Genomic DNA, 16,373 nt, shown 5'->3' on the forward strand with positions numbered 1-16,373 from the left:
TGATATAGGAACAATTAAGATTGTTAGATGTGTGTGTGGTTCAACTCACTTCAGGTGCTTTTCTTTTTTTTAATTCTGTCTCGTTCATGGATTTGGTTGAATTGCTCTTGCACACGACTGTCACAGGGAGAGAGTTAGCAGTCTCTTGAGCTTTTGTTCACACTCAGAAGTTGCATGATATAAAACATGGTGGTAAATATGCCGATAAACGCATTTGCTTTTAAACCTAAATCTTAAAAGCCAGAAGAAAAAAAGAACTTACCATTTACTGAGATTCTTTGGAGGGAAACAAAGGACTCCTTGCAAGAATCAGGTGTCCATGCATCAGTAATTTTAGTTGACATCAGTTTCCGTTTTGTTCTATAAAAGCCCAAATGGATGACAAACTGATTTGTTACCTGTTTTCTACCGCGAGTTAGAGACAAACTGATGGTTGGTACCCAAGAAATATCCTATTGCACATTCCTCTCTACTAACCTCAAAAACGGATTCCCCTTTTCTCTGTAAGGACATAAACGCACATTTTATCAACACAGAACAGAAAACCATCTCATGTAACTTTCAAATATGCAACTTCTTACTCTGCAGCCTGTGTTGGTGTTCTGGCTGCTTCCGACAGAGAGCCGTCCCTCGTCTCCAAGTCCCCTACACTCTCCACGCCCCGTGAAGACTGCAGCATCGTTGTGGCTTCCTGGTAGACAGACAGAAACAAACAAAAAAGCGAACCAACGTAAATTATGTGATTAAATATTACAATTTCTCGCTTTTCTAAAACATTTAAATCTCAGATTTAAGCCTCGCTTTAATGTGAAGGCAAAAACTAATGAGACCCTTCATTACAACACCCTTTAAAATTAAACCTTTGTCAGCTGTCATTATGTAAAATATTCTCCACTTTCACAAGAAAAAGTGTCAGTGAGCCCCCCCGAGGAGGGCTCAGCTGAGTGCAGCAGTTTGTCCTTCCAGTTCATTTTGATGACAAATTGCCAATTAAATATGAGAGATAATGTCACATCAGCACCTTCAGCAGGTCAGAGCGACATTACTCAGAAGGACAAAGAAACTTAAACACGATATCAAGAAGATTTATTGGGTAGCAAAAAAAATACATATTAAATTATATTAAATATATTTTTGGAGGGCGACATATTAATTATTTATCGATTAAATCATTTATACCTAAAGGAGCCCTCCACATAAACAGCAAACTACGGCGGTCCACTCGATGGAAGCCATGTCCCGTACCTTGAGGAGGTAGTCGGAGGGGTTTTCCTCCAGGTAGGAATCCAAATAGGTTTGGACAGCCTCTCGCAGACGGCTGAAGCTGAAACTCATGAGGAGTGGGTGGTACGTTTCCGTCTCCGCCACAATATTCGACAGCTTGACTCCCAAATTCTGCTGGAACACGGAAGCTGTTCATGAACAGGCCGCTGCAGATCACCACCCTGTCCAGTATTAATGATGTGATTTGAGATAGTGGACGTAAAGACCTGTGACAATTCATAGTTGTTCTTGAACCACTTGAGGGCAGAGGAGGCAGAAGATCTTTGGCCCTTCTCCAAGCACACTGCGACAGACTGGAGTGGTGCAGATGGATATCCAAAGTGAGGACAACTTTATAGCAAAGAGACCGCGGCAGTCTCCAGTATAACCGGTAATAAATCACGTCATTTAATGTTCTTTTACATCTGTATTATTACCTGGATGATCAAAAGGATGGAAATGTCTTTGAATAAACTTTTGTCTGCCACAGTGCACTCCAGTTTGGACCATATTTTGGCTGCAGACACCAGGGGACTTACGCAGTCGTCATCATCATCAAACTGGACATCTGGGGGGGAAATAAGAGCATTCCATTGGTAAAATTAGCAAGAGTGAGCAAAGGCTGCATTTTACAGCCATTAAATTTATCCTGAATTTACGTTGTTCACTCGGTGATATAAACTTTCCGAATGGCCCAAGACCTTCGTAAGTTTTGCAGACATGTTTTAATGCAAATATCAAAAGTTTTAATCGCAAATATCTTCTATATTATCAAGCTGCTGCAGATCATTGTTGCCTATATGGAAGGATGGAAGCTGCGAGTGATCTCCCAGCACAGAGATGCAGTCGAATACATGCAGCTGGAGAACAAAATAAAAGAGCGAGGTTCAATTCAGACTGCGACACGCCTTTACTTACCGAACTGCTTTCCATGCATGATTCTAGAAAGGAAGGCGCATATCAAGGTTTTCTCATTTTGAAGTTTTCTTTTCAGAGATGGACTCAAACAAATGGCTAAAAGAAGCAAAGGCAGAAAGATTCAAAATGTTAATGCAGGGAGCAGCGCTAAAAGGTAAGAAGTTCTTCATTAAGAGAGTATTGGGTACTTTGCATTATATATATATATATAGTATTGGGTACTTTACTTGGTTAACCTCCAAGAAGCAGTGGACACTCTCAAATTCACTGAAGCGACAGTCTTGATTACGGTTCTCCAACGTTTACCGAATTGTCCCTCGACAATAACGGCTCCAGTTTTTGAATTAATTAAATACTTCCTTTAAAGTTCAACAACGCAACTGTCGTGTCAACATTTAAGCTTGTTTAAGCAGAATGGATATATGTTGAGAGCAGCCAGGTGAGGAGGCTCAGGTATCTATTCAGGATGCCTCCTGGACGCCTCCCTGGGGAGCAGGCGGCTGCAAAGTGCCCGTTGTGCGCATGCGCAAGCTACTATTATGGGAAAAGGTAATGTTTTTAGCATTTAGCCTAACTTCCCACAAGTCGTTCGAACGACTTTATCAAGACGTTTGGACACGAATTAAAAATTAATACAGGAGAACTTTCTTTAAAATGTAAAAACAACGTAAATGTTTCGATTTAGGCGTAGCAGTGGGTTCAATCGCAACCGAAGACAGGGAGGGAAGTTAAATATTTGTGGGCAACCATCAAATGGTTCCGGGCAAGCAGTTTTCATCTGGTGGCCACTTAGAAAAAGCTAACGTCGAACCCCGAGTTGAATAACGCCTCGTTAGCTAACAATAGCTAATGGTAACTTACCCTCGATCTTCTCATTGAATTCGTCAAGTTTGTCTTCCTTAAAACACCGACACAGACTTAAAAACATGAAATCAAACGTCCACCCGGAAACTACATTACTAACACTGGAAAAACTGACACCTTCATCTGAATTATTTACATTTGTGGAAATCTTAGCGCAACTCTTACGCTCCATATTAATATCCGGGGAGGAACGTGTTTGGTTTCCGCGCGCTTCAGGAAGTTGTGTTTAGAGTCGCGTGGCAGCCTGCAGTGCCCTCTGGTGGCCCAGAGGAATAACCACGTATTTAATCAACTAACAGTGGCAGCTTTAGGTATGAAGAACGACTTTGCATACCTTTTTGCTGTAAGGTCAATATAAAATGTAAAAAGAGATGTGCATTCATAAATGTCAATATTTGTATCACATTATGCAATGATCCTAAATCTGAAAATAATAATAATTGTAAAATACAGTCATCACTTACAAGTTCATGCAAGTTCTATACACATTTATTTCTTACTCTGCATATGCTAATAGACGTAATGGGGAACAATGCTCTACAGAAATGTTGACATATATGCACAATAACAAAGTGTTCCGTGGTCACATAATTGTTCGAACTACTACATGCATACAAAGATGTAGTTTTCTGTAGAAACAGTCGGTAGCTCAGAATGTGTATAATTATAACGCTCTCCAAAGCTGAACTAAAAAAAAAAAAACCCCAAAAGACAACTATATAAGAAGCAAAATACACAGGGAACTAAAAATAAACAATGCTTTATGTATTTTAGGAAGCAAGGGTTGATAAGCATGCACGAGTGACACAGACAATGCCCATTCTCTCAGAGAAAATAACAACACAACCTTTCCACTCTGTAAACCATCACAAATGATAATGTCATTGGCGACAGCAAGATGGAGCACAGTCCATTAGCCGTCAGCTCACATAATTAATTTCAGTATCCACACAAACATCATCCCAAGGGAGTATACCTGATTAATGCAAATCGCTTGTTTCTCTACCCTACCTGTCAAAATGAAGGATTACTCAAAGCTAACACAAAGACATGGTAACGACAAACTGGAGATGAAGGGAACATTTTCATGTACGGAACAGAATAGATTTAATCAGAAAGTTATTGTTTAAACTTCTTTCATGAAGACAAAAAACAGACCCTCAAACATGTTACTTTGGAGAGGAGCAAAGAATCAGAACTTTCAATGAGAATCAATCATTTGCGACAAATCTTTGATTATTGAGTTAAATTATGTTGGTTTGGGTTTGCAGACAAGTAATATAGCCCACAGTTGACCATTTTGAAATTCTCCTCTCGATTCCAGGTTTCCCCGCTCTCATTCATCCCTGTTCCTGAGGGCATGCCATGAGTGTTTGAGTCTCTCAAAATGTAGGGATTGGATCCCTCAACTGTATGGGAAATAATCTAGTGTTTGGTGACAGGAGAGCTCTTGTCCTGCCTTCTGATGGGCAGTTTGACATATGACTCCCATTCGGTCTATTTCTCATCTCTAAAAAGCCAAACATGCCCCTTTGATTGTGCTCCTTCATGCTTTACTGAAGACTGATGGGGGTGGACACTGAATATGGTACACAGATCACCAAGGAGGAGAGAGAAATATTGCCACTCCTTACTCCAGAAGCCAAGACATCAATGTGGATTTGACAACATCACCTTTCAAAAAGTACAGAAGTGACATTAGCTGTTAAAGAAAAAAAAAACAGGATCTATCCAATTGGAACATCAGAGTGTTATAGAAAACCTGAGAACTCAATAACATTTCTGGTATCTATTACATAAAGACCTGATTTGTCCTATAAAATTAGAATTTTCTGTACAGTGCTATGAACAAAGCAAAATGACTTGCTACCTTCTCATAAACATCAGCGCTATGAAAAGGCACGCACCATTTCAACCACCATATGGCAGGAAATTGTTGTCATGCTCCGTTTTGGTTTAGAAAAAATAGAATAATTCTCAACATTAATTCACAAAAAACATAATATCCTACGTGTGGGGCCATCGAAATGGGATTATCTGAATATCCTCCACAGACATTTGTTAGATTTCTATGTAAACCTAACAATGATATAAAAGGCCAAAAGTGGTTAATTTGGATCCCCCTTTTCCCCCACGGATAATAACATTTAAGTGCAATTTAATATCTGACTACAATGCCAGTCATTCAATATGAAGTCTAATTCTCATTTGCATTGGTTGTGAGATTCTGGTAGCTGTAATACTGTTATGCCTCATATTAAAGATACAACATTTGAAAAATACAAGTTATTTCTGCCTTCACACTTACAAATTCCAAAGACAGAAAATAAAGTGCCACAATTCTTGGCCTGCATAGATTGCAGTATGCGGTATTGCACATTCCACACCTCTCTGGGAGAACAGAAAACATGATAATAAGAAGAAAGAGAAATAAAATAAATAATAGAAACAACAAAGGATTCACCCACGCACTTCCTCTGGGTACCATTCTGGTTTGTGTGGCTTTCACACACACACGCACACACACACACACACACACACACACACTACTAGTACACGCAGCCAAGCAACATGCTGAACAATAAACACACATTCCAGAAATAAAATTGGAATCAAAAGGCAACATCCAACAGATATTTTTCAGTCAGTGTAAAACGTGAAGCGTGAATGAAGACAAGAAAGAAAGAAAAAACTCCTTTGGGTTTAAGTTTGACTGAAAACTGTTTTGTTCACAATAACACACAATAAATTACAAGACACATATACAAGAAAAAAGAATATGCTCAAACTTATCAGCAGGATCAGATAAACTTGCAGTAGTATGGAACACACATCAACAACATCAGGGCGCTGAGGATAGGATAATGAACACAATGCAGGTTATCAAATCAGCAGGAAACAGAAACATAACAACCGTCAGAATACATGTCATTTCTGTATGTTACTATGCAGCTGAGATAGACGAATGCTTGTCAGTGTGCTTGATTTGGTCCATTAATATCACAAGGAATCTTGTAATTGTAATTTATATTGTTGAATTGACAAAATATAATTACAGTGAAAAGCATTTGAGTGTATTGATGACCAGATCTACTGCGCTGGAATTAATAAATAGCCTTAACGCTGTATTATAGAATCTCACTTACCGACTGTAGGTTTTTTTTTACTGCAGCTGATCTAGGCCTACGTAATTCTTAGATTATTCTTAAAACTACTTTTAAACATATATATATATTTGAAGTTGGATAATACACAAGATTTATTTTGGTGGTTTGGGAAGAGTCAAAAGGCTGAACTTGGAATAAAATGTCTTACACGTTGTTCTAACTTGTGTCTTGATAAATATTTTCAATAGTGTGAAATGCCTGTCTTTATTGGTTACATATATATTTGGCAACCAAAAATGTATTAAGAGGAATCAAGGTGTATTTGTGCCTCTTTTCCACTGTCATTATGTCAAAGACTGAATATTGGCTGTGCAACTGAAAGTTTTGAAGTTGTAAAAACCAAAAGCAATAATGTTAACGTTACAGCTTCGTACATCATTTCTCACACGAAAAAACATTACAGGGTCATCATGGGAACATTTGCATTTCCACAGAAGGTAAATGATATGTTTTTTTTAAATAGGTCGCTACGATGCAACGCCCAATCTGAGGGCTCTCATTTCAACACCCCCCCATCCACCCTTTTCACATTACAAATATCTGTACCTTTAGTGACAGTTTTCCTGTGCCATCTTGTGCATTGTCATTGCCTTACATGTCCTAGTATTTACAGTGGAGCGCTTTCAGCAAAGTAAGCACCATAAAATAGTTGTCTTTTTTACTGCATGCTTTTTACAATTAAGTCCTTCTGTGCATTTCCGCCTTTTGCTCAAAAAAGGCGACTCATTATGTACATTGGGAGGACCAAAATATCTACATACCGGTAAGTCTATGTGTTTTCGGAGACTCCGGTTCGAGCCTACTTTTTGTTAGCCATTCTTACATCTGCAAGAAGCAGTGTAGTTTTCCTTGCAGCAATACACAAGAACACAAGTAAAAAGGACTTGTCATGCCATGCAAAAATATGTCCCCACAGCAGCACCCTTGGCTTCCTTCTCTTCTCCCACTCATCAGGCTGAGGTTGCAGTGGGTCCATCATCCCTCAGAGCTTGTTTCCCACTCACATGCTGGTTTCACAGGTTGGTGACAGGCTGCTATCCCCGGGTCTCAGATGGATATCAGATGTAAACATGTGGTTGTCTGCTTTGTGTCCGCTTTGGTTGCTGTCAGCCTTGACTTCCTCGCTTGCCCCAACTACACCTTGGGTGCAATTTTGTGCTGCTGTCTCGGGTGACAAAGGTGCAACTGCAGCAGCCGCAACCCCCATTAGATGCTTCTCTGCAATTTTCTCAGTGGATTCCTCTTTATCGCCGGGTGGGGTGTCCACCACCAGCCTCTTCGGGGACAATGGGCAGTTCTCCCCTCTTGTGATTGGAAGCAGCTCATCTGATCTAGGGATGAGCGGGGAAGTCTCTCCCTCAGGTGACTCATCTTCCAGGATGCTGGAGCTTATGTCTGCAGGAGAGGTAGTGCTGGGTGGTGTTAGTGGGCTTTCACCTGAGGTTTTGGTGAAGTTCACCGTCAGCCCCTTCATGTTAACTGGATTATTCCCTCTTGGAGAGCTCTGAATGTAGCTCTCCCCTTTCTCTGTGTGGAGCTGTGATCTGTCACCTGGGTTGACTGATTCATGGACGCCATCTTTGAGTGTGACGCCAGGAGAGCTGTGCTCATCATTGGCCTTCAGTTTCCTGAGGTCTAAATATGGAGGTGCCCTGGGGTGTCTAATTTCACAAGGCCGGTCCTCTTTTGCACCGACGTCAGATCCTTGTTGAACAAAGTCTGCTGAGCAGCTTGCCAAGTTTTCTGAAGAGCACGGTTGGACCTCCTTCATCTCGAGCTCAACCTCCTCCCGCAATATAAAGTCAGAACTCTGAGACTTCTTCGGTGAGGTGGCGCCAGTCACGGTTGTGCTCAGAGTGCTCATGGAGCTTGTGGTATTGAGGTTGGTGAAGGACTGTGACTTTGTCATGTGGTTGTACATCTCCTCTAGTTTCTGCACATTGAGATGCTGTGGCGTCCTGCTTCTCTGCTGTGGGCTTCCAGTGGTGTTGTTGGTTATACGATGAGGGGAGCTTTGTAGTCGAGACTCTGGATTTGTTCTATCTGGAGATTTCAGGTTAGTTTCAGAGCTGGCGTGCCTGGTTGAGCTTCCCCAGCGACCAGGTGACAAGTGGTTGTCCAAGGAGGTTTTGTCCTCTCCTTTTTCAACCACTACATCCATTAGTTCCATGCTACGGGCAAAGGCATCTTTGAGATTCATGGACACAATGCTGCCATTTCTCTTGGCTCTCTCCAGTGCCTCCCTCCTCTTGATGGCCTTTTCTTGTCTCTTCTGCTCCTTGTAGAACTCAGAGAAGTTGTTGACGATGATGGGGATGGGTAGGGCAATGACCAGCACTCCTGCTATGCAGCAGAGTCCACCCACAATTTTCCCTAATAAAGTCTGTGGGTAAATGTCCCCGTACCCGACAGTGGTCATTGTAATGGTCGCCCACCAGAATGAGGCGGGGATACTGGTGAATTTGGTGGCATCTTCATCTTTCTCAGCAAAGAAAACCAAGCTGGAAAATATCATGATGCCCATGGCAAGAAATAAAATGAGCAGGCCCAGCTCATTATAGCTCCTTCTCAAAGTAAACCCTAGAGACTGGAGACCAGTGGAGTGTCTGGCCAACTTCAGAATCCTCAGTATTCTCATGATCCTGAATATCTGAACCACACGGCGCACATTTTGGAACTGCAGTACACTCTTGTTGGACTCAGTTAGGAAAATGGTGACATAGTAGGGCAGAATGGCCAGCAGGTCAATGACATTCAGCGGGCCTTTAAAGAACTTCCATTTATTAGGAGAGGAAAGAAAGCGAAGGAGGTACTCCATGGTGAACCAGGCAATACACACAGCCTCCACATGGGCCAGCTGGGGGTTGTCATTGGCCTGGCCAAACTCATCCAAGACCTGAAGATCCGGCAAAGTGTTGAGAGACAGAGCGATGGTGGAGAGGACAATGAACAGGATTGAGATGATGGCCAGAATCTGCAAAGGAGAGAGCACAGAAGAGAATCCAATATGAGTCTGACTCCGAGAAATGAATGCATTAATAACACTTTCACTGATTTTATTAATACGGATAAATAATCAGTCAAGACACGATGAAAAGCACGCATTAGATATTAGATGCATAAAGCACGGATTGTTTCTCAGTACAATTGATGATATTCTAAAATGAAAAAAGCAAGGTATCAAATGAGACTAAAGCATGTCCTGTCTATCCTGAAATGAATGAAGGATTGATAATGAAATGCATTGAAAATGTTACAAGCTCAATGACTATTAAAAAAATAGTAATAATGAAAAGAAAGAAGGACTGTTTGTCCTTGTTACGTTTACAACAGGCCTATAATACCTTGATATCATTCCCCATGACGTCTGCTCAGTAAGTCTGTGGGTAAGAACATCCTGCATAATCCTCTGAGGTCAACACGGCATGAGTCTGCGCTTCAGCAGTGACTCTTTACCTTGACCAGAATTCAATGACCTGTCCTGACTCAAACAGAGAGCAATGTGTGATGAGTGGAAGGTTGAGAGGTTTTACACGCCTCTCTCCCTATCTGCCCCTTTACCCTTCCTCTCCTCTGTAGTAGCCTGCCTTTCCACATTTTATTGAAGTCTCCAGACTTGCACCAGAGTCAGATATATATATATATATATTCCTGTTCAATGCTGCTGGGATTAGTTGATGTTCTTTTTCCACAGCCCAGTGAGTCAACTCATACAGGTGAGAGACTTACATTTGACAGCACTGCAGAATAACCTCAGCAAACTGCAATCCAGTGCATGAGAAATGTTTTGCAATATTTAGTTTGAAGTCCTCTGTGACCTCAGTGACATAGAAGCCATTAAAATCTAATGAGCAAAGATTGAAGAGTCTACGGCAAGATATGGGAACAAGGCATCTGGAATACTAATTAAAAAATGACATTGTCAGCCTCACAAATAGTCTCAGATAAATTACAGTGCAAGGACAGTCATGGCATCTCCTGCAAGAATGTATTCATCTTATAAATATCGCTTATTGTTAAATATCATGCAGGGAAAGGAGTTGGAGAGGTGCCCGGGGGCTTAGCCATTTTTCTGATCTGCCATCTAGCCTCGATAGCCTCGAGCTTGTAGAGACATAACGTAGCAGAAATATAGAGGCATTATCTTAACAGACAAATGTAAATGGATAAAAGAAATATATTCCTTCTATAGATTAGAAGAGAGAAATGACCAACACAGCAAAACAGAGACAGGAGAGCACCATGGCTCAGCAGAAGCGTTGTCACTAATTTAATGATGGTGCTGATTAGGCTAAACCCATTAGCCAATAAATGAGGTAAACTGGGCCTGGTGTGACGCTGAGAAAAGTTGCTTCTGTGTCTCTGAACGTTTTTGCAATCTTGTTTGAGGTTGACCTCCTTATAATAAGGCACTTTGTCAGAAGACCTTTTCTTATGCTCCTGCTGCTGACCACCAAGTCAAGAGTGGACTCTGGTGGACTCACTGACTTGGACTTGCTTCTGCTGCTGATTTTTCCTGATTTAGAAAATGTTATTTGTGACACGAAAGGCAAAATGCCAGTCATTCTTTGGAGGTGTATCTATTCTTTGTTTCGATTGACATTAACAGATGTAGATGCGACAGTCAATCTTCTGCAGTTGCACACTTGGGAGCCAGTGAGCCCTTATAAAACTGCTCTATAAACAGATGAATGAATGAATGGAATTCTCGGTATGCACATAAACACATTCATGCTCATAGAGAGAGAAAAAGTGGTTAATGGTTCACTGATCCTCATCCACGTGCTCTTACTTTTCTACACACACCCAATCACCACCGCGCATGGACAGCAGAAAATAGCACATGGACATAGTGCCGAGGTGGCATCTTGCATTAACCTGTTGTAACTGAGCACAGCAAAGCCAGTTTAGCTGGCGGTCACCCGGTGGAGGAAAGGTAGCAGAACTAGAAAAAGGAACGAGCCCTTCTCTTCACCATCCTCTGCCTGTCTGCATCTTTCCATCTCATGGTTGTTGTCGTGGTTGGGGGGCAATGGCTTTCGATGATTAGGTAGTGTGAGTCATTACTCAAGCTCTTCCGTTTCTTTCACTTCTCTTGAATTCTGCCTCACAGAGTGTCCAGCATGACTGCTGGGGAAACACTGCTCCACTTTAAGGCTTACAAAGAGATGAGCGACACATGAAAAGAGAACATTATAGAATATCCCGTGGTTTTTATTTCCACGCAACAGTCTGAGGATTTCCCGTAGAAGCATCGGTCTTCACTCCTGAGTGTATTACAAAATACATCATGATAAAAATTGGAAGAAAAAAAAAAAATCAAGCCAGATGGTTCAACCTCTCAGGGGACAGCTTAAAATAACATCCCAACTTTGTCTCAGCAGCTCCTCAGCAGTTGATCTTTTGGGAGCAGGACAAGTGGCGTTGAGCCGGGAGAGAAAGCAGACACGAGCCACTGAGCTAAGAGTTCGCTCAAGCCTCTCCTCTGAGCTGAGCCGCTTTCAGTTTACATTTTCTGCCACCCAGCTGCTCAACCGCTACTCCTAAAATTGCAAGAATAACCTTTCCCCATCCACTTTCAGTTCCTGCAGGAGTCAGTCAATGGCCCCGCTAACTCGTCTCTAAACATCCTGGCATCACTGACAGCCGGGTTTTTCCACACCCCCTACACCTTACTTCATCTCCTCTTCATGCATCCCTATCATCTGTATGTTGAGGAGGAAAATAATCCCCATCACACCAGTGACCCATCTGCCAGTGTGGAGGAGACTATCGAATCGAGTACACGTCACATTAAGGCCAGTGAGCCCCTATTGATCGCCGTGCTTGGAGCTCTATTGGACCATAATCCACCACTGAGGTTCCCACTGGCCCTCCCTCCTTTCACCTGTGTCATCAATTTGTGCTGAACACATCGAACCGTTTCTCAGGTATGATAATTTCCTTGCTGTGGAATCAATACAGCCGATTATAGCAATAGTAATGTGGATTGATCCCAGGACTTCTTATACTGTATCCCTTCCAGTGTGATGACCTCATCAAAGCCCATGTGATGGGCATCACGTGGCTGCACAGCCGTGTGCATAAGTTTCAACAAAGTGTAAATTTTAAATTGAGTGAATTTAGTGAAAGTGCACACGCACCAGTGGTCGATGTGAGTTCATCATTCAGACCACTGTCTCCATGTGCTGGAAATAGTTTATGGAAGACCCAAATGGAAAGGCGTGACTGATAAATATGTGCATATTTAGTTAGTGATTCATTACAATGACACTTAGAAAACAATTCTTGTTATGGCAGCTGACACACATATTTATAAGGAATAAATTGTGAGGGTATGACTTGGATACATGCACCCTCAAATAAATTCAACAGTAATCAATAAAGGGGGGATGACATCCTCCCTATCACTCTGTCAGGAATCCTCTGATTAAGAGCTTCCTCTGTGGCTAATTTCCAAAAATCTTAGACAGAAAAAGCAGAGGGGAAAATGTGATATTTGGTGGCTCCCGCAATGTTCAGAACGGCCTGGAGGAAGGCCACTGCCATTAGGTTTAGGTCTCTACGTGGAACTGAAATCTGTTCGGATACTTTTGTAATACAATGAGATAAAACAGTCCAATCTGGTGCCCATCTGGCTAACTGTTCAGAGTATAATAATGAAATCTTATTATTTCAGGAAAAAATGACTTGTTTGTATATCTTTGGGCAGCTTAGTGAGTTATTTCAAAGCATGTAACATAACACAGCATCCCCTTACTGTGCGTGTAAGGAGTATGCATCGCAAGCTGAGTGCAAGACAAAATCTGCATGCAATGAATTTTTCCTGTTGGTATTTTTTTTTCAACTAAAAAGCCTTTCGTAAAATATTCATGTGAGGTGCAGGACTCACTCTTCAGCAGCAGCAGGGGTCCTGGGAGTTCCAGCCAACATTCTATTTTGAACTTGTGTGGTTCATTCAGGAGCACAAGATTCAGAGCAGCGGCTGAAAATATTTTAAATAAATCAGTAATTAATTGTTTAGCCACTATATTAAAAAAGAACGAGGAAAGTAAAATTGAGGACATTTGATTCTCATGTCCTTTTATTTTTCACACAGCTTTCAATCCTCAATCAATTTTTTTTGACATTTATTGATACCAGAAGGATATTTGTTTCTGTCATTCTTTTTTTAAATTTATTATTATTAGCAGAATAGCTCTGTAAAACACCCCTCTAAAACTACCTATTCACTGTAATAATGACATTGTGAGGGGAAAATTGCCAGCGCCGGAATCCCGAGCCGTTGACAAAGAGCACAGAGAAGAATCTGACTTCTTTCGTGATGTGGCAGTTGCATTAATTATTTCAGTGTTTCTCTCCTTATATAAACACAAACTGAATGTTGAATCGTTCATCAGAAGAAAGGTTCGGTTACCACCCTCCACCTCTTTCATGATTCAGGCTATAAAACAATGAGCTGATTTCATTCAGAATAGAATGACTGTCAGTTATGTTGGCTGGAATGACTTGATGATGCTGCGAGCTGAATTCAGCTACAATTAGCTTGCATTCCTTATTAACTGCGGCCAATTTTGAGATTTGGCTGAAATGTTTGCCTAGAACATACCTTTTAATCCAGATGGTTGGTTATAAAAGTGCTGTAAAAAGTATGTAGGCCAGTTAATGGTCGTCTGGTTATTACATATATCTTATTATGCCGTTTCCTGGACACATCATCAGTGATAGTACCTGGGGTCACGGGGGGGGGGGGGGGGGGTTCCGGGTCTTTCAACCAAAGACCCCCTCACCAGGAGTGTTCAGTTCCTGGCCTGAGGCCCAGAAGGGCTTGTCCACTCCATGCCCTTCCTGATCCACAGCCATCGTGAGGCTCTCTCTGCAGCCTCAGAAGCTTTACCGCTGGCTCTTCTTGTCCGTGCCCCTGTGATGCCCAAGAGGCTGAAGGCTTTGCAGTGTGATTTACCTGCAAAGCCCCTCCCTCCAACTTCAACGGGCAAACGCCGCGCACGCCACGCCGTGGCACTCCTCCACCAGCGCCGCATATTTGTCCCTCTTTCTCTTACCGGCTTCCTCCATTCTCTCCTCCCAGGGCAGAGTCGAAGTTTCTGGCGTAGCTTTTCTACTGAACAGAATCGTTCAGTTGCTGATGATAATGGTTGTCATTATCTGGAGTTCCCTGTCCGCGCCTTCCTTCATGGTAGCTTCCAGGATACCATCCACGTCATCATCGAATTTCTGTCACTCACTCCCTTTGCTGGCTGGAGGCCACTTAACCCACCACTGGTGTTGTGGAATGGCTGGCACTTGGGTTTCCTGAGCAAGGAGGTTCTGGGCACTGAGGGGTGACTTCTGGCCCCATTCCTCCTGCACCTCTGGAGCAGAGGGTTTCAGGCCATTGAGGGGCAATTCCCAGCCTGGATCCTCTTGGGTCTCTCTGAGGATGTTCCTTACACGCTGTTCTGGCAGCAGCTCCCCAAACATCTCATCTTAGTCTGGAGGATCGTCAAACTCAGTGGGTTTTTTCACCTTTCCATACACATATGGTATTTGTTGTCGCTTGTGCAATAGCATATGGCTCATTGCCTTGTCTGTCTGCATGGGGTGTTCATATTCCCTTCAGACCCCCTCGCCCAGGCGACCCGACCCGACCCACTGTACCACTGTGCTGCCCTGATTATATTATCTTATCTAATTGATAATCTATGTAGAATATTTAGGTTTATCATTTGTTAGTTGGCTAATTAAATGCTCCATGTACGCACTGCTAAAATGTGCAGCCTTTATTTAGCCCACGATGCAGCACAGACACACTTAAGCATTCATGAGTAAGCTGCTACACAACAAACACTTGAAATAGAAAAGCTTGAAATTCTAAACTTGGACATCAAAAGCCAGCAAGGCCATTTCTGGACTCAACCTTGAGAAATACCACAACCCTCCTTTTCAATCAAGTGTATTGATGAATTTATTTAAAGCACCAAGCAGATCCTTGAGCCATCCGCTCAGTAATAGATACCTGATGCTGATTGCAGTACAGCAATATTTAATCAGCATATTAGAAGGAGAAAGAAATCCTCCCATAGGGTGCTAGTTGCATGAATGTATGACTCAGCAGTTTTTTGAATTAAGAGTTGTCCTGCTGAGACGAGGCCTCCTAGGAAGGGCAGCATGGAAAGTCATGCACATACAGAAGAATTAATAGATTCAGGATTTGACTTGTCTTTCTGAAGTCAGCACACAAACCCTTCTTTTGGCAAACTTTTCACGTACAACTTTGTGACTTTCTTCAGCTGAACGAGTGGCCTCTGTTATCTGTCCATCACTTTTGCCCTTGTAGCAGTCAATCACAGCAGCCAATCAGGGCCACCAATCAGGGCAGCCAATCAGGGCCTATGACTTTCACATCGTGAATGTCAGCAAAGAGAGAGAGAGAGAGAGAGAGAGAGGCCAGAGGGGAGAACAGGCTGTACTAAATGTAATAAAAGTTGTATTTCCCTATTACACCATCAAAATGACAAAGATAAAATTCATCTATGAAATAAAACATATTTATATTTAAAAAATCTGCAGTAATAAAGAGATGATTGTACTTCAGAGAAAAGCCTATGAAAGTAATTATCCTAGCTGTAAAATGTGTAGGAACATGCTATGAGCTATGAAACAGACTTGTCTGTCAGTCAGTCTGTCCACCGCCCACCCACCCATCTATCCATCCATCCATTAGAAACCAATAAAGATAAAGTCCTGTAAAATGTATTTATATTCCATGAAAGATGGCGCTGGAAATATGTGTACATTTCCGTGTGTGTGTGAGTGTGTGTGTGTGTGTGTGCTAGCCTCTTCACATGAGCAGCAATCACTGTGTTAATCATCCAGCCAAGACCCTCATAATCATAATTTCCTCTAGACACAGACAAAATCAAGAAAAGCAAGCAAACAAGAGAAACAAACATGCATCCAGGACGATATAATAGTTCATATTCATGATAGTCTGGGTGCAGCAAATAATTCTGCAAAAACACGTGATTGCACCAGCTTTCGCCTGAACGTATGATGAAAACAACTGTGAGGAGCTTTCACAAGATTCCTGCTCCCCTTTACTCCTGGGTCTCCTGATAAACATCATCCATCAAAGCCTGGAGGCTGAGGGAGGACGGGAAG

The 16,373-nt window shown here is 42.1% G+C and overlaps 2 protein-coding genes across 2 annotated transcripts in view; both read right to left on the reverse strand.

The window, feature by feature from the left end:
- Positions 1 to 577: 577 nt before the first annotated feature.
- On the reverse strand, positions 578 to 3,217 carry LOC137913806 (telomeric repeat-binding factor 1-like). Its single transcript, XM_068757441.1, has 6 exons — positions 3,043 to 3,217; positions 2,182 to 2,277; positions 1,701 to 1,831; positions 1,491 to 1,577; positions 1,246 to 1,395; positions 578 to 691 (listed from the first exon to the last, which is right to left on the reverse strand). The coding sequence occupies exons 1-6, from the start codon at positions 3,215 to 3,217 to the stop codon at positions 578 to 580; spliced, it is 753 nt and encodes a 250-aa protein (XP_068613542.1).
- A 3,995-nt stretch (positions 3,218 to 7,212) lies between these two features.
- The window catches only part of LOC137913810 (potassium voltage-gated channel subfamily B member 2-like), a 54,328-nt gene continuing 45,167 nt past the window's right edge, over positions 7,213 to 16,373 (reverse strand). The window contains exon 2 of the mRNA XM_068757446.1: positions 7,213 to 9,186. Within this exon, the coding sequence (XP_068613547.1) occupies positions 7,213 to 9,186 (1,974 nt within the window). The remainder of the gene's footprint in view (positions 9,187 to 16,373) is intronic.

This window comes from Brachionichthys hirsutus, unplaced genomic scaffold, assembly GCF_040956055.1.
Source record: "Brachionichthys hirsutus isolate HB-005 unplaced genomic scaffold, CSIRO-AGI_Bhir_v1 contig_440, whole genome shotgun sequence".
Classification (NCBI taxonomy): Eukaryota; Metazoa; Chordata; class Actinopteri; order Lophiiformes; family Brachionichthyidae; genus Brachionichthys; species Brachionichthys hirsutus.

Excerpts from the sequence above, each read along its gene's own strand:
- LOC137913806 (XM_068757441.1), bottom strand. The coding sequence starts at position 3,217 with ATGGAGCGTAAGAGTTGCGCTAAGATTTCCACAAATGTAAATAATTCA. Across the intron at positions 2,278-3,042 it reads ATTCAATGAGAAGATCGAGG|CCATTTGTTTGAGTCCATCT; the intron begins GTAAGTTACCAT and ends TGCTTCTTTTAG. Across the intron at positions 692-1,245 it reads CCTCCGACTACCTCCTCAAG|GAAGCCACAACGATGCTGCA; the intron begins GTACGGGACATG and ends TCTGTCTACCAG.